Genomic DNA, 19170 nt, shown 5'->3' on the forward strand with positions numbered 1-19170 from the left:
TTTTTTAGGATTGTTGATAGATGGCGCTTTAATTGGAAAAATACGATTTATTAGCACCATCTATCAGCAATTTTAAAAAATGTTTCGAATAAATGTTGCTCAATTTTTCACGACGAATCCGAATCTGTAATAAAAAGTGGGGGTTGCTATTTAAGATTTTAAATTTACCCCCCACCCCACCTCCAGGGGGTGGGTTGGAAGGAAATTTTAATACTTTTCGAAAACCTATCGAATAACACTAAACGTGACCCTCCAACCCACCCCCTGGAGGTGGGGTGGAGGGTAACTTTAAAATATTAAATAGCAACCCACACTTTTTATTACAGATTCGGATTCGTCGTGAAAAATTAAGTAACATTTATTCGAAACATTTTTTAGGATTGTTGATAGATGGCGCTTTAATTGGAAAAATACGATTTATTAGCACCATCTATCAGCCATTTTAAAAAATGTTTCGAATAAATGTTGCTCAATTTTTCACGACGAATCCGAATCTGTAATAAAAAGTGGGGGTTGCTATTTAAGATTTTAAATTTACCCCCCACCCCACCTCCAGGGGGTGGGTTGGAAGGTCATGTTTAGTGTTATTCGATAGGTTTTCGAAAAGTATTAAAAACCCTTTTTTTGGTTTCTCATTTGGAAGTGTATTTCTCGGAATATTAGACCGTTTCTATAATTTACCTAGGGTATCAGGATAAATCGTTTTTCTCAATTAAAGCGCCATCTATCCACAGTTAGAAAAAATGTCTTGAATAAAAGTTGCTTACTTTTACGTAACGAATCCAAATCTGCAAGAAAAGCTAGGGGTTTCTATTTGAGATTTTAAAGTTACCCCCCACCCCACCTCCAGGGGGTGTAGTGGGGGTTGGTGTTTGGTGTCATTGGATAGATTTTTGAAAATGATTAAACACGTATTTTTCAGTTTTTCGATCCGATGTTTAGTTCGCGAAATATTCGACCGTTCCACTACTTTTGGGACACCCGTATATAAGTCGGCGTTTATTCGTGTCAAATTTCAATACGATACGAAATAAAACTTCAACCAAAACTCGAATTCAAAAAATTCGTGTTTTTATCGTAGTTTTAGAAAAACCACCGGTCGAGACGTTTTGTGCTACAATTAACAGTAGAATTCGTTTTGTCGTATTAATAACTAAAACGCTTTTCTTTAGTTCAATCGTTTGGGTCAAATTTTTGGACGTTAATTTGACTGCCTTTTCTTCAATGCAAATGATTAAAAATTTGCAGACATGCATTCGCGGGAACAATACATGAATAGTCAATAAAAGATTTTTTTGTTTATTAATTGTTTAAATAAAAAGCGATTTTAACGGAAAATGCTTAAATTCTCTTGTTTTTTACAATAAAGAAACTTTAAACTTTAACAGATTGTAGCTAATTATATGAACTATACATAATTTCAAGTTTTACGTTAATTGTTTACGTTTTGCTTCATAAATAAACAATAAAGTTTCAAATTTTTTGCCGATTCCGACTACTTTTCATATTTGTACATCATATGTTTTATACATATGTTAATAAACATGACGATATATTTTAATGTTTGAAAAGTATAAGACTAAAAAATAAAAAATATGAAAAAAATTTTTTTTAAGAAACGCTTTTCTTTAGTTACGAGTGACTAAAATTAAACATATTATAAAAAACGCTGGACGGAAGGGCCGCCCGAGAACTTTATCATACCGATCGATTATCGTTATGGTACTAGATACAGGCATTCTATAAAAATAACAAAGTTACTCGTTATTTTGATATTTTAGAAACACCTTCTGTACTTGAAAGTATTTTATGGTTCTACGCATCATTAATTCCTGCATTTGAGAAAATGCTCCATGCCATATTTCGGGGACACACTATAGATGTATAGATTATTGCATAAATCAATAGAATATTATAGTCATACTTTCATTTCAAATTAGTTCATTTTTCTGAGAAATTAATAGTTTAAAATATTTGCATTTCATTCTATTTCGATTACGCCAGTCAATGCACGACACTAAGAACAAGATAGTATCTCCGAATTCTATCCTATTGCATGGATTTTAATGAAATTTTGGGAGTAGCCCAATCTCCTAATTCAAAGTCTATCCTATATACTATGGCGCTTTTATCATGGGGGAGGTTTAAAATTTAAAAATTCATTCTATAATTTGATCACATTTTTTACAAAAACCATTCATTTTAAACCCGTTCAACTTTTTGAAAGTAGAAATAACACTATATTAAAAGGTATTGCAAAAGAAAAACAATGCATTTAAATTATGGTGGATGGGGAGTTAAATGTATATACTTTTCATTTTTTATTAAAGTACATTAGTCATATATTTTTTTGCACCATATCTCGCTTAGTTTGTATGTAACCGACATTTAACGGTGTTCATTTTAAAGGCCTTTTCAAACACTACAAAAGGTGTTGGTAGCAATATACACCCAAAACCTGCCGTTCCTCTGTTATTTCAAGTTGAATACATCAATTTGAGCATGTACCAAAAAACAAACTATTTTCACCTACCATATCTCTTTTTGTATAATAAATAGAATATTTACGAAGGAACGAATCTCTTTATTATTTATAATCTAAAAAATGTTTTATATAGTGTTTTTAGTTCGATGCATAGTTTTTAAGGTATTCACAAAAAATCCGTCCGAACAGGTGTCATTTTTCAATGAAAATGGCCACCTTATGGCCATCGCCACTTAAGGCCACCTTAACGTTTAAATATCTGTAATATTTTATTCAGGAACAATATGGGGGAAAATTCTTGTATACGTATTGCCTAACATTTTAGCTATCGAATTTCAGGATAAAATACTTACTAAATAAATAAAGAAATATAAAATTTTAACATTGAATAAATCTGGAATATTTGGCCTTATTATGAACTGGTAGCTTAATAAGGCCAGTGTCATTTTTTATGCAAATTGAGGTGGATAATAAATTTTAAACCTAAGAATTAAAGAACAAATACAAAATTTAGTGAAAGAAACTTTTATTCATATTAAAAACAAAAAAGTTTCAATACATTAAGCACACATATCGCACATTTACACACATCTAGGACAATTGGCTTTATTAGGACACTGCCTACTTTTTTTATTTAACATAAAAAAATAATTAAAAGCAATATAGATAAAAAACAGTTCCAGTTCCTTAAAAAGTATTAATTTACTATCGCTTTAAAAAGAAAAAATAATTGGCTTATATTCTTAAGTACCATTTTAGTAATTTTATAACTTAGCTAAAATTTATAAACGAACTTCCGCACCGTAACAAACACGTGTCTAGTCTACTTGGCGCTGCTATGTGATACTACCGACTGAATGACGTAGACGATTTTGACTGAGAAAGACATTTACGGTGATCTCTAATATATAATATCTATATTTAAGAAAATATTTGCAATTGGCCTAATTAAGACACTGGCCTTATTTGGCGACACTACCTTACGCATAACTCAAAAAGTATTGAGTTCTCAAAAAAAAGTATAGACAGGTTTTTCCTTAGAAATAGGTTCTTTAGCCACTTCCGTGCTTATTTTGACCAACAAATTTTCCACCCCCTTGAAGAAGTGGGAACCGCCCCAAGATAAAAGCGCCATAGTATATAGGGTAGATTTTGTTTCTTGAGCTATTCCCTACTTACTGTGAAAATATCAAGTACATCAATGTAGTAGGATGAAATTCGGAGCCAAATACCGTCATTGACTGCCCTACAATAATGCTCTGCTATGATCGCGTGAGAGAGGACACACATAAGATTATAGCAAAATTTCTATTTACCGTAACTTTTCGAGTTTTTGAGGTACAGCAATGAATTTTATGTCATTGGAAAGGTAATTTTGCATTCTTTGAAAATATGTAAAAATATACATAAAAAAAATATATAAAAATATATACTAAAAAACTTAAGATTTTTTATTCATTTCCGGTTCAACCGGAAGCCATATTTTTGATGAAATTTATTGTGATAATAGATAATAAAGTACTATATATGTCTGCAAAATTTCAAATTTTAGTTTTTATTAAAAAGGAAGTTACGGGCACTAGAATATTTTTTTATAAAAAATTAAAAAAAAATATAAAAAATCTAGTTCAAATTTATGTCAAATTTTGACCCCTTAAATATAGGCAACCCGTAACTTTTTCTGAAAAACGATAACATCCTTATTATAGCCCCATCTTTAGGCTATATAACGACTTTTTCAAATTAAACTTATCTTAAACACGTTTTTAGATTGGTAGGGAAATGTGTCGAGTGGGCGGTCGGCCATGTTGGCCGCCATTTTGAATTTGGAAATGTCAAATTTCGTATTTTTATTTAACTATCGATGAGCTTACTTTGAGTTGAATTTCATTCATTTCGGTCAAAATTTGCAAAAATGGGCCCTAAATAACCCCCCTATTTCGGCCCCCCTTTGAGAGGTTTTTTTTAAAAGCTTAGTTTCTCGATAAAATTCTCTTAAACTTACTCATACCGAATTTTATCAAAATCGGTCCGGTAGTTTTTGCTGGGCGGTGGCGACATACGTACGTACGTACATACTTCCGACATGTTTTTTTTATTTGCTTTTTAGACTCAGGGGGACTCAAAACGTCGAAAAAAAGTGAAATCTGAAAAATTTTTTTTTTTGTACGATCCTATAACTTTATCTATTATACTATACTACGTATATAGTACGATAAAGTAAAAAATCAACTAAAAAGCAAAAAATAAATAAAATTTAAAAATCTAACACATTCGTTAAAGAAAAGCGTGGTGCGGAGACCGTTTATTCGATGAAGACGCTTTTCTTTGTCGAATGTGTTAGATTTTTTAAATTTTTTTTATTTTTTGCTTCTTAGTTGATTTTTTTATAATATATTTAATTTTAGTCACTAGTAACTAAAGAAAAGCGTTTCTCAAAAATATTTTTTTCATTTTTTTTATTATTTGTAATCTTGTATATTGTATATTTCTTTAACACTGCATTCTGGTAAAATTTTGTCAGTGGTTTTATCCCGTTTATTATTAACAAATAAATAAACAGTAGACTTACTTGTAGACGTTGTTGGTAAATTTGTTATAACTTCCGAGAGCCACCAAAGTGCCCAACCCCAGTCCATAAGAGAAAAATATTTGTGTAACAGCGTCAATCCACACTTGCGATTCAGTCAATTTGGACAAATTGGGCATTACATAGAACTTAATTCCTTCCACTGCTCCTGGTAATGTAATGCCTCGTATCAATAATATGCTTAGAAGAACATAAGGGAACAACGCAGTGAAGTACACTACCTTTCCTGTCCATTTAACGCCTTTCCAGATGCAAAAATAACAAACAATCCACACCAACAGCAATGTTCCAGCTAGCTCCCATCTAATAGAACCAACATGCTCGATTCCTTCTGTGATTTGGAGCGCCCTTCGCCTGAAATAAAAAAATTGTTTGTCATCCAAAACCATCTAAACTTTACAACCTGCTTCAAAATTGGGACCGTGCAAGTTTGGAAGAGCGACACCTGTTTTCATAGCTCAGCAACATTTGTAGCACTTTTAATTATATTGGCCAATTATATTAGTCCTGGTTGCTGGATAATTGTCAAGGCCATAACCCAAAAAAATAAGAAGAAAAAGTAAGTTTGAGGTTATGTTATTAAAAGGTAAACATTCTTATGTACCTAGTAAATAACATTAAATATTAAAATGCAGTATTACAAGTAAAATACCTTTAATTAATTAAATTCCCTTTAATAACTGCATATCATATTATCAATATTGTGGAGCAACATTAATGCCCAATTTCATAATGACAGTAGGTATGAAATATGTCAATATGACAATTTCAATTGACAATATGAATTATTTAAAAAATATGCTAAGAAAGTTATAAGATTTCTCCGCTACTCACGCACGATCGTTTCTCGTATCCCCTCTAAGTACTTGCACACAGCGAATCGCGAAGAAACTAAAATAACACCAGAAGAACCTTATGAAAAATGATAAGACTCCAGGACCGGGGAATACCAAAGAACTAATTAAATCTGGCTCTGAAAAACGATTGCAGCTCTTGGCTTATACCTTTTATTTATTTTTGAGAGGTGAAGACTTACTCCCAGAATTGAAAACTGCATATTATATTATTAGCAATCTATATAAAAATAAAGGCGTGAAAAAAGGTTTGTAAGAACTACCGAGGGCTTAGTGTAACCAACTTAATTTATAGAATGTACGGGAAAATAGTTAAAAGCCGAATTGAAGATTTTTGGAAAGACGCTGAAGATCAGAGTGGCTTTCGTACTGGTCATTCTTGTATAGATAATTTATTCTGTCTAAAACAAACTATATAAAAGTGTTTGTTAGGAACACAATATGGAGGCACAAATAGTAATTATTGATCTTCAAAAGGCGTACGATAGTGTCCCATTAGCCAAGCTGTGGCAGAAGCTAGAAGAAAATTTCACTGATTCAAATTAATGCAGTGAGAGAGTTGTACAACGATATGACGAGTTCAAAAGAATGGACAAAATGTAAAAAAAGATAAAGATCACCAAAGGACTTTGCCAGGACTGCTGCATTGCACCTGCGCTCTTTAAGATTTATTTTGGAGATGGTTTTGGATATGTGGAAAAGAAAATGTGAACCCATGTGTGTTAAGTATACACCGAGAGAACAATTTCTTTTGTCCTAAAACACCGATTTCTTTGAGCAATATTTCTTAAAAGTTAACATATCCTATTAACTTAAACATACCGGTTCACATATAAAGAAACGAGTTTTTTAAACACAACTCAATAATTTCTTACAGATATTTTCTTCAATACTAAGAAATGCATTAATGGTTACATTTAATTTTCTTATCCTAAAGTTTTTATTTCTTAAATTGAAAACTACAAATATTTTGCAGTATAAGAAATATAATGTTAAGTTAATCCATATTTATATTTGTGAACAAGAAATTTTCTTGCAATCAAATAAATATTTTAAACCACAAGAAATAATTCTTCAGAAATACCCTCTGTAGTAACTGTGGTTATAAAATAAAAACTTTGTCATTAATGCCGAAATGTTACCTGCAAAGAGATTTTCTTCCACAAAAGAATTGCGCAGATTAACTATTTATGATTTAGTCGTCAGTGTTTGTCAAGATGGCGTGATATGTTCATGTTCATATAGATGGATGTTGGATTTATTGGTGTACTTTAAAAATTAACGGATATTTTGAAGGTACGTACATATATAGGTATTAAATAAAAGTAAATTGAGTAATTTAAGATGTAATAATAATATCGTTGCGTATCCGAATGGTTAAAAAAGAAACATAATAGTATCTTTATATGCTTTTTAGGTTTAATGATGGACGACTCTGAAATAAAGGAGCTTATTATTCTAACTGGGAAATATGCCACAATTTAAAGCTGGGACAGAATGATATAATATATAGCTTCAGAACAATATTAAGAAAGGAGTTATTAACCATCTGCGGGGCCTTCCAGAAATGGTAGAACTTCATACATGTAAGTACCTTTTTAAAAATGTGTATACTTATGTATCAACTATAATAGGTTTCTTGAATGTATCGTCTTCTATAAAAAATATACAATATAACGCTATATCAAACATGGCGGGTGCAACGCTGAGGATTTTTCTGTTAATTATATTTATATATTTGAGATAAAGATATCAGTTAGTCTAAAAGAAATATATGTTTATGGTTAAGAAATGTTATTGCCGAAAACCGTGAATTAGTTAATATGTATTAAATGACTTAGATGTAAACTAATAATACTTTCCCGTAATAAAATTTCTTAATGATTACGTATGCTGTCTCTTTTAGATTATAAAAATTAAGAAAATTACATATTATTATGTCTGATTCAATGTTTTACATTAGTTGTATTTTCCCTCTTGTTTTAGCTAAACAATGTTTATTGTGTGACTTAATATTATACAGATAAATAATTAATATTTCATTAACAAAAAGAAAAAAATAAACAAAGATGTGTAGGTTAAATAATGCCATGTTTGAACTAAATATGATTGATTATTATTAGTATTAATAGTTCTTATGTGGGGCCGTGTATTTGTTTTTTTTTGTATTTCCTAAATTTGTCAAAATAAATATCTATATCTTTATAAAAAAATTATTAATAGTACATTATATACCGCGGGACTGAAGTAGTACATTTAATCCTGAAGGTAAAGTTTATGGCCCGACCGCAGGGAGGGCCATAATTTACCTGAAGGATTAAATGTACTTCAGTCGCAAGGTATATACGATACTTTTCGTACTTCCGGTATGATTTTATTAATTATTTCAATAATTTCAATCAGTTTTTTCTCTCTTCAACTCATTTAATAAACTGTCTTTAAAATAAGTTACCATAGTAACATTGCGTTGTGACAGTTATAATTTAGAAACATTGTCATTACTAGTGTCATTGTAAAGAAACATTGTTATTGATAATTATTGGTATCATGAGTGAAGAAGGTGTATCTGATATTGATAAAAGAGCAGCCGAAGTAGGTGAAGAATTGTTACCACCGAAATCTAGAAAACTATACGAGCAGCAGTACGATGCTTTTAAAAAGTGGTGCCGCTTAAAAAATGTGAGACAACCTACTGAAAATGCGCTGTTAGTCTACTTCGATGATAAATCAAAAGCGGTTTGTGCCTCAACTCTCTGGGCACATTACTCAATGCTGAAATCGGTTATTAACATTAGAGAAGATATTGATATAAGTAAATTTCCAAAATTATTAGCTTTTTTGAAGAGAAGAAATGAGGGATTTAAGCCAAAGAAGTCAAGAATTCTCACGTCTGAGCAGGTAGATCAGTTCTTACGGGAGGCTCCGGATGATAAATATTTAATGCTTAAGGTAAATTTGGAAATTTGTTTATATTCAGAAATTTTAAGAAATCAATTTTTTTGTAGGTTGCACTTATTTTGGGCGTTGCGGGAGCTTGTCGTGGAAAAGAGTTGGTTGATTTAGAAATCGACGATGTGAGAGATTTGGGCGATTCCTTCCTAATTGCGATTAGAAACACCAAAAATAAAATTGACCGAAATTTTGTGATCAAAAATTCAGAAAACAGTGCCATCAGTTTTGTGGCGATATTTCGGAAATATGTGGCATTGCGAAAGACAGGGACAACTCATTCAAAATTTTTTGTTCAATACATCAACAAAGAATGTACTACGCGAGTAGTAGGAAAAAACATGTTTGGTACAATTCCACGGCAAATAGCAGCTTTCTTGAAATTAGAAAATGCGACGTCTTATACGGGACATTGTTTTAGACGCACATCTGCGTCTTTGTTAGCTGATTCGGGAGCAACAATAGACGTGCTGAAGAGACATGGAGGATGGAAATCCTCCAACGTGGCCGAGGGATATATTGAATCGTCTATTAAAAATAAACAAAAAATTTCAGATAAAATATTTGGTCAAGTCGCCGATTCGTCCACTATAGTTATGCCACAGTCCTCATTCTCGCTTCCTGTTTCCGCAGGATCTTCGAAACAAACACCAGTTCAATATGAAAAGGACCTATCTGTTACTCGTCAGTTACCTGCTGCATTAACCCAGGAAAGACTGGTCAATATGACGAACTGTCACAATATTAATTTGAATATTAACGTTAATTACCATTCTAATTAATTATATTTTTCAATAAAATATCCCTTAAATTCGTTTGTTTGTGATTTAATCGTTCCGGGAGTTTCGTCAATATTTAATCCCGGAGGGATTAAATGTGACACTTTAGTACCTGTCACAAGGGAGTGAAGTTGTCACTTTAGGCCCGGAAGTACGAAAAGTAAGTTTACTCTTTCTACATAACGATTTTGTTTTAGGGAATTGCTGATATACAAAGTGCTATTAACAAAAGAAGGAAAATTTGAGGAAGTTGGATTTGCCTCTCCATCCTTTTATTGTTGTGTAGAAGCCAGTGGTTTAAGAGTGGAGAAAATATTTGTATGTAATAATAATGTTTTATATCTTGTTTTATTAATAAATAATGATTTTACCTTAACACAATGATTTATTTCGCCGTATGTAATATCACTTTATTTTCAAGAAATATTAACTTAACTCTAAATATACGTTTATCTCTACGAAATATATTTCTTAACATTAAATAAATTAATTAATAATAATAAAATAATAATATTCCTTACTAAGAAATATTATTGCTCAGAAAGAATAGTTTTCTAATGTGTAGAAAATATATTTTTATGACTAATAAAATTAATTAACATCAAGTGTAATTTCTTTCTGATAAATGGGTTTGAAGTTTGCCAGAAAGTGATAGTTCAATCATGTTTAAGATATATTTCTTTGGCTGTAGTATAATTTATTTGAAATATTTTAGAAAATTATATCTTACATACAAAGATATATTTCTTAGGCAATATGCCAAGTCGATCTTTCTTCAATATTAATAAAGTTTCTTTATGTCAAGAATTTTTTTCTCTCGGTGTAGTACTCAAAATAATTAATATGCTTACTCCCAGAACTCCTTAACAGGATCAGTGAGATCATCGGCTGAAATATTGTAGGAACTTATTTGGCAGACCTTTGTTACAGTGTTATTAACTGAGTATTTCTCCCAACAGTTTAATGCCTTGCGATCATAAGGGTTGATGCAGAACCTCGTATTCCAATAGTTATTACACGTTCTCCAAGGCACATCTAAAAGTAAATGTGAATATATTAAAAAGCTGTCATTCATTAAATCTACAGAGCGAATAATATATTCTGTTTAGTACTCACCTGCTCTTAAAGACATAAAAAAATAGAATATAGCCCAAGCTAAAATTACGATATAATATATGTTCATCCAACATGACATCACAGCTGCTGCATATCCTATTCCTAAAAGCATAAATATTATAAAAACTAGTTGTCAAAAATATCTAATGGGAAGCCAAAGTTTCAAGAACCCAGGAAAGCCAATTTGCTTGCATAAGCTATATACAAACTATAAACTATAAAATGAGTTGATAAACTCATTGATCAATGAATCACTGCTGATTTGAAAGTACCTGGGAGGAGTAGGAAAATAATACTAAGAAATTTTGCAATCGTTATTTAACCCTCCGGAGGTGAGCTTACGCAGTGATGCATAGTTTGTCGTTTTATATTGTCAACAGTAGTAGCGCTCACGTATTTGATATGTCTGATTAAAGTTAAAATTAAAACTGTCATAACTTTGGTTCTTGACCACCTAAAGCCTTGTTTTAAGGCTTACAGCTTGGGTTTTGTTACCTATTTTAATAATTCGTTGAGTTCTAATTGCAAAATAATCAAATAGATGAGAGAAATAATTAATGATAGCGTATGTTAACTTATTTATGATGCAAAAAGAAAAAGCTTAATTTTTAGGCGGCTAAGAAATAGTTAAAGACTCGGGTCAAGAAATCCAATAAGTAGAGATTATTGTATTATTGTATTATTGCATCTGTAAAAATATTAGTTCATTTGGACGTTGAGAGGTGACTCGTATTTTTTTGCAGAAATTGTTTGGAAATAACTCATGTAATAATAATTGAGTTATCCTCCCAGTCAAAATGGTCCGGAACATTGTATAATAAATAATCAAAATGTCAAAAAATTATTATTAACTATTTAGATGGGAAATAAGCCACAATTAAATTGAAAAAAAATTTTTATTAACGTTTCCACGCCCAAATCGGGTGTCGGGTGTTGCCCAAATACAAAATACTACTAAATTAAACAAAAATGTTGTTGCTAAATAAAAAAATTCTTCTAATAATTTATTGAATCTGACTCATTTATATTGGCAATTCAGACGTATATTATACATTTTAAAGTAGAAGTCTTTAAAATGATATCGCCAATATTTATGAGTTGCGTTCCTGGGACGAATGAAACTTTATATCTGAAACTAAACCTAACAATGAACAAGAAAGAACAAAGAATTGCATTTATAAAATACCTTGTGAATTGCGAACAATTTTATTTAGGTGAAACATCAAGACCATTAAACGTTAGAATAAGTGAACATCAGTCTTATATTAAAAATAGAGAATTTGATAGATCTCAAATATGTCAACACGCATGGGATAATGAACATAGAGTTCAGTGGAGAGATTCAAGTATAGTCCTGAAAGAATCAGATAGTAAAAAGAGAAAAATCAAAGAAGCGGCTCTAATTAAGCTAAATGAAACCAATTGTGTCGCAAATTCCTCGGTAGAATGCAGTAGGATGTGGTTACCCATACTGAAAAAGGAAGTCAATAGAAAGAAAATACAACGATTAGTAAGTCAATAACATATTGAGTTAGTACATATTTTATATTTTAGTATTACTTATTGTATATCTATGTATTATTAATATTATTTATAAATTAAACCTATTAAAATCAGAATTTGGTATTAGTTTTTGAAAGTAAATTAAATGTAAGACCAAATACTTACGATGTCGGGATAGTATCACGAGGTGTTTTCCTGGTTTTCCCTTGTGATTTACTATGGAATCTTTAACACGAGAATTTTACTGTCATCATTGCATTTGGTTGTCTTTTTAAAGACAGATCACATGCTATGATTTCTTTGTGACGGATATTCTTGAGTTGGGATTGATTTCATGTAATCGAATGAACTATCTTTTAGTAAAGTCGTCCCAAGAACGCAACTCATAAATATTGGCTATATCATTTTAAAGTATTCTACTTTAGAATGTATAATATACGTATGAATTGCCAATATAAATGAGTCAGATTAAATAAATTATTTGAAGAATTTTTTTAGTTAGCAACAACATTTTTGTTTAATTTAGTAGTATTTGGTATTTTGACAACGACACCCGATTTGGGCGTTGAAACGTTAATAAAATTATTTTTTCAATTTAATTGTGGCTTATTTCCCATCTAAATAGTTAATTATAAAAATGCCACAAGGAAATAACTTCAGAACAACATCAAAAAATTAAGAAAAAATTCGATTTTTTTGTTGTTTTTTGATTATAACTTTAAAAGGATTTATTTTCGAGAAAAGATGCGCTGACATAAAAATTGAGTAATTAAATTTCCTACAATGCAGCATTGGTTAAAATTTTTTAAAATTGTCACCCTTGTTGCAAAATAGTAATAATTGCTAAAAAACGCCAAAAAACAAGTATTCGCATTTTACATTTTTCAACCATTTATGCTAGAATTAGGACCTTTATATTTCACCCAGAAAAACTTTATGATGAAACAATGCTGTAAATTTCATTAACCTTTAACTACCCGCGCATCAAGTTATAACATAACTACACGCGTGGCGTACTTTGTACGCCACAAGAAAATACACTTAAAAACAGCGGATTTGATTAATTTTTTTTGAAAAAATACACTTAGTTGTTTGTTATAAACCTTATTCGGCATCAGTGAATACTTGGAGTTCCTCTTCAGTAAGCCAATTGGGATTTATAACAGGAATCATGGAATAACTGGATTCCATGATAAATAAAATTACTAATAAAAATTTTTTTTAAATGTGATTTTTTACAAGAGAAAAAGTATTGTTTATAAAGATAAATATATTTTGTGCCATAATGACTAAAAAAACAATTAAAATATGTACTTATATTACGACTTATAGTAATATAATTCTGGGGTACATTGTCCACCACCGGAAACAACAAATAATAAAATGTAAATTACGATCTTTCCAGAACGCCGATTATAACGAAACTAAAACCAAATTGTAAAGCACATTCCACTTATAGGTTAGAGAGATAAACAAGGTCAAAAATTTAATTTTTAAATATATTTCCAGTAGAATTCTTATATGTGGCGTACAAAGTACGCCAGCGCGTGTAGTTAAAGGTTAAGATTGGTAAAACAGATTTTGCAAAATAAATTTTGCAAATCCAGCTTTCGCAAAAGAATGCATTTTTTCAAAATGTTACAGGACTGAAAATAAAGCAGACAGCAAGTTAAAAAATTTTTTACGTATAGAAGAATACTGTACCTTTCATTTACAATTTTTAAAATTAAAATCGGTTAACTAACACAGTGTCAGAATTTTTTTAAATAAACATTAGTTTTTGGTGCTACGCGCAGGACAGCGGATAAGTTTGCTCTGATTGGGCATTCCAATGACCTTTGATAATGACTGATAAATTTTAATTTTCAGTACATTTCGATATAAATAAATAAATTTGTTTATTGCAAAATAAAAACACATACTCTGTCGTTTGAAATAATAATTTTTTAGCAAAAACTTTCTTTGTTCATACATTTTAACTTAGAGAATAAAAGTTTATTATGTATTTTTAAACATATGTAATTGTTTAAACAATATTTCACAAACAATAATCAAATTAATTTGATTTTTGTGGAATTAAAATATTAAAATACAACAATATTTAGAGTAAGAAAATAATATATTAGATAAACCTTGGTAGCTGCAATATTCGACAATTTTTGGCAGGTCATTGGAATTCCCAATCAGAGCAAACGTATCCGCTGTCCTGTGGGTAGCACCCAATATTAGTGTTTATTTAAAAAAATTGCTGACGCTGTGGTAGTTAACCGATTTTAATTTTGCAAATTGCAAATGAAAGGTACAGCACTATATGGAAAAAAATGTCAACTTGCTACGTGCTTTACTTTCAGTCCTGCAACATTTTGAAAAAATGCATTTTTTTGCGAAAGCTGGATTGCAAAATTTGTTTTGCAAAATCTTTTGAAACGATGTAAACGGAATTTACAGTATTGTTTTATTATATCATAAAGTTTTTCTGAGTGACATATGAAGGTTCTAAGAGTAGCAGAAATGGTTAAAAAACGTAAAATGCGAATACTTGTTTTTTTATGGTTTTTTCGCAATTATTGCTATTTTGCAACAAGGGTGACAATTTTTAAAATTGTTAACCAATCCTATACTGTAATAAATTTATTTGCGCAACTTTTATGTCAGTGCAACTTTTCTCGTAAATGAATACTTTTAAAGTTATAATCAAATAACGAAGAAAAAAATCGAATTTCTCCTTCATTTTTTGGCATTTTGATTATTTAAACAATGTTCCGGACCTTTTTGAGCGGTAGAATAACTCAATTTTTATTATATAAGTTAATTTCAAGCAATTTTTGCAAAAAAATATGAGTCACCTCTCAAAGTCCATCTCAATACAGATGCGTCCTGGACTATATATATTACAGTTAAAGTTGATTCTCAGTTAGAGTTGACTATTCCTAGTTCGAGTCAACTCAAACTAAAACGAGCAGTAAGAGTTAATTTGAAAAATTAAATTCAACTCTTACTAGTTTGAGTTGACTATTCCTGGATCGATTCAAGCACCTGTAGAATCTCATGTGCTTTTTGATAAGTGTGCATATCTTCGTTTTGACTGTTACAACTAATTATCACAATTTAAACATACCCAGCAACATTTTAGTTTTAGAATAAGGTAAGAACTTTTACTAAAACCAGCCGTCTTAGTTGACTCGAACTAGTAATAGTCAACTCCAACTGGATAATCAATTTAAACTGTAACATATACATTAGGGTGGGCCGAAACTGGACTTCAGAAAAAAAACGAATCAAACAGGAACGCAATACCCGTAAAAAGATGCGTATATGTGTAAAAAATACTTGTGATTTTTTGTTTTATTTTGAAAAAATGTCTTCAGCCCTCTACCAGCCCTTAAGTGACCTTGAAAAATAAATAAATAAATTAGGAACACAATACCGCTCAAAGTTTGTCTTTTACCGTGTATAAATCTTTTGTTTTTTTCTTATTATTTTAAAATGATTTTATCAGCCCTCTACCACCCTCTAACTAAAATAAAATCTCAATTTTCCAACTTTTTCCAAACACAAAATGTAAAATTAACTCCGTATAACTTTAAAGCATAAAAAGTATAATAATATAATATAAAAGTATTTAATACTGATGGTCTTGGTCGTGAAGCCTCGGATACAATCGAACAGTCCCGGCTGAGATGGATCGTCGAGAGTTATGGTACTTGTCGTCGCTTATCTTCTTAGTGCGAAATAAGCTTTCGGGTGAAACGCATGTTTATTGTTTATTTGTTGAAAGCCAAGACGAATAGATTGTGTTTGTTGTATTTGCGTGAATACCTAGCACGACCATAAATATGGCTGCTTTAAAATTAAGTATTACAAGAAGTAAAGTAGAATGTCCAATTTTCGGTAACCCAGTCGACTTAAACTGTCATGTTTTACCAACGATAGAACATGTGCTTCGATGTTATTTGTTTATTCGTTATGAACTGAAGTTTACTAAATATTTTGGAAAGGAACCAAGTTTTAATGAAGTTTGTGAAGTGCTTGTGCCAAAAATCAAAAGTATATGGGAATCAGCGTCAATTCCAACCGTGTCAAAGGACCGCATCATGCAATTATTACGTAAATATCATAATAAATATTTAAACCTTATCAGATATCCAAAAAGCAAAAGAAATGTTCAATATGAGTTAAAGATTACCAGCTTCAAAGAGGAAACAAGGGATAAGTTGTTCGACATTGCTGCCTGTAAGTGTGATTTTTCTGCATGCAAGTGTGATAAATCAAGAAAAGTACCAAAGCAGGAACAGGAATTTCTTTTGGATCAACGGTCCACTAGAGATATGGCTATAGGAACTGTTGATCGTGAAACAACTAAAAAGTTGAATGTAAGGACGGAGAGACAAACAAAAGAAACAGAACGAGTACAAAAATTCAAATCTGAATTTCACAATATTTCTATGCCCAGCTGTTCTACTGAGGTCACTAGGTTATCAACAGACTCTGACAATTCTTCTTCATCTGAAGCCTCACCTAGTGTTGCAAATATTGATTTACCGTCGAAACCATCCTGTAGTCAAATGAGGATAAAGTTGCCCACATTAGGTACCATATGTGACAAATATGGAATTTCTGACAGGTCAGCAGCTGCTGTTGCCACAGCTGTATTAAAAGATGTGGGAATTATTTGCGATAGTGATACCTCAAAAGTAATCGATAAAAATAAAGTTAGAAGAGCTCGTCAAAAGAACAGAAATATCCTTAGTAATGAGTTTCAGTCTACAAATAAACCCATTAAGAGTATTTACTTTGATGGCAGGAAGGACAAAACCTTAGTGCAGGAAAAGAAAGGTGAGAGATATCATAAAAGAACTATTGCAGAAGAACATGTGTCATTGATAGAAGAACCGAATTCTGTTTATTTGGGGCACGTTACCCCATCTGCAGGCTCAGCCAAGTCAATTGGAAAGGCAATAATAGACTTTCTCATTTCAAATAACTTCTGTTTGGATAATTTAGTGGCGATTGGTTGTGACGGAACCATAGTGAATACTGGACATAAAAATGGAGTTATAACATATATCGAAAATGAACTTAAGCGACCTTTGCAATGGTTTGTGTGTGCCTTACATGCTAATGAGTTGCCATTGAGACATTTATTTCAACGTTTGGATGGAGCTACTACTGGACCTCGTCAATTCTCTGGAGTGATCGGGAAATTATTGGAAAAATGCGAACACCTTCCAATCGTAGATTTTGAAATAATTGAAAGTGATCTCCCAGAACTAACAATACCATCTAAAGAATTAAGCTCAGACCAGTCATATCTGTACGACATATGCCAAGCAATATCAAATGGCAACGTCTATGAAAATTTAGCAAATCGTAGCCCTGGAAAGTTAGCTCATTCCAGATGGCTGACAATGGCAAATAGAGTTCTCCGCCTCTACGTTGGAACCGAACATCCTACATCAAGATTGAAAGATCTTGTTCAATTTATAATTAAAGTCTATGCACCAATGTGGTTTTTTATAAAGCTTAATCCAAGTTGCACACAAGCCAGTTTGCATGTTTTCAAATCCATTACACTATCAAGATATTTAAGAGATGATCTTAAAAATATTATAGATGCAGTTATCCAACGAAACTCCTATTATATTCATCCGGAGAATCTTCTCTTATGTATGTTAACAGATAATCGTCAATGGGTACGAGAATTAGCTTTACGGAGAATTATTAAAGCCAGAAAAGAGAAAAAAGTCGGAATAAGGCAGTTTAAAATACCAGAAATAAACTTTAATGCTGCGGAGTATTTTGAGTTAATAAACTGGAGTGAATGTGAAGTAACGGCCCCACCAATGTTAGCTGACATACCAGATGATGAGCTGAAACAGTTAATTGATAGCTCTATAATTGCAGACTTTGACTTTCCAAAATATCCATGCCACACGCAAGCTGTGGAGAGATGTGTGAAATTGGTTTCGGAATCATCTTTGCTAGTTACAGGGCCAGAACGCAGAGACGGATTTATTCGATCTAAAATAAAATCAAAAGACTTTCTTGTAACTTACGATAACAAAGCACAATTTAAAATTGAATGAACGCATTTTTCTATTGATTTTTATTTCGCATTTTAGTGTGTTTAAAAATAGGATATTTATATTTTTGTTTGTTTTCGGTTTCCAATAAACTTTTAGTTCAGTTCAAATTTTGTTTTATTTCCCAACACCCTATAAAATGTGCAGTAGTTTCCCATATTTACACACAATTTTTCAGAAATAATTGTGAATTTATTATTTTTATTTTTGATTCAAGATCATTATCTGTTGGTAGAGGGTAGAATATCTTATTCTAAATGTATAAAAAAAATAACATGAACTCTTTGCATATAATTGAAACTTTTTACAGGTATTGCTAATTAAATTAAATAATTTTGATTTAGGGTTCACTTTAGGGGTGGTAGAGGGCTGAAGATGTTTTTTTAAAAATCCTAAAAAAAATACAGTGATTATACTTACCAAAAGGCATCTTTTTGGGGGTATTGTGTATTAAAACTAAACAAATAATTTTTTCGGCCCACCCTAATATACATATAGAACTACCTTTACCTAAATCCTACCTATATGGCAATTTGAGATTGTTAGGCAAAAGTTTACAAATAACAAAAAATGCGATTTTTGAAAAATTTGCTATTTTTAACAGTCGTATTTTCGAATATAATACACTGATTTTCATTATTTACAAATGCTCTTGTGAAAGATATTTACAAACCCTTTCATTTGCCGGTTTCTACATTTTTCCCTCACTTGGTTAAATTTTAACAATTAGTTCAAAATCATAAAAAAGTTTTTTTATTTTAGTTCTTCTTAACTTATAAACAGGAGCGTCATTTGAAATTTTGTTTGGGAG

At 31.1% G+C, this 19170-nt stretch overlaps 1 protein-coding gene across 1 annotated transcript in view; it reads right to left on the reverse strand.

Moving 5' to 3' along the window:
- LOC126878626 (sodium- and chloride-dependent GABA transporter 1) overlaps window positions 1-19170 on the reverse strand; it is a 120966-nt gene that overhangs the window by 72953 nt on the left and 28843 nt on the right. The window contains exons 3-5 of the mRNA XM_050641453.1: window positions 10774-10875; window positions 10509-10692; window positions 5058-5429 (exon numbers count right to left, since the gene is read on the reverse strand). Of these exons, the coding sequence (XP_050497410.1) occupies window positions 5058-5429; window positions 10509-10692; window positions 10774-10875 (658 nt within the window). The remainder of the gene's footprint in view (window positions 1-5057; window positions 5430-10508; window positions 10693-10773; window positions 10876-19170) is intronic.

This window comes from Diabrotica virgifera, chromosome 10 (assembly GCF_917563875.1).
Source record: "Diabrotica virgifera virgifera chromosome 10, PGI_DIABVI_V3a".
Taxonomy (NCBI): Eukaryota; Metazoa; Arthropoda; class Insecta; order Coleoptera; family Chrysomelidae; genus Diabrotica; species Diabrotica virgifera.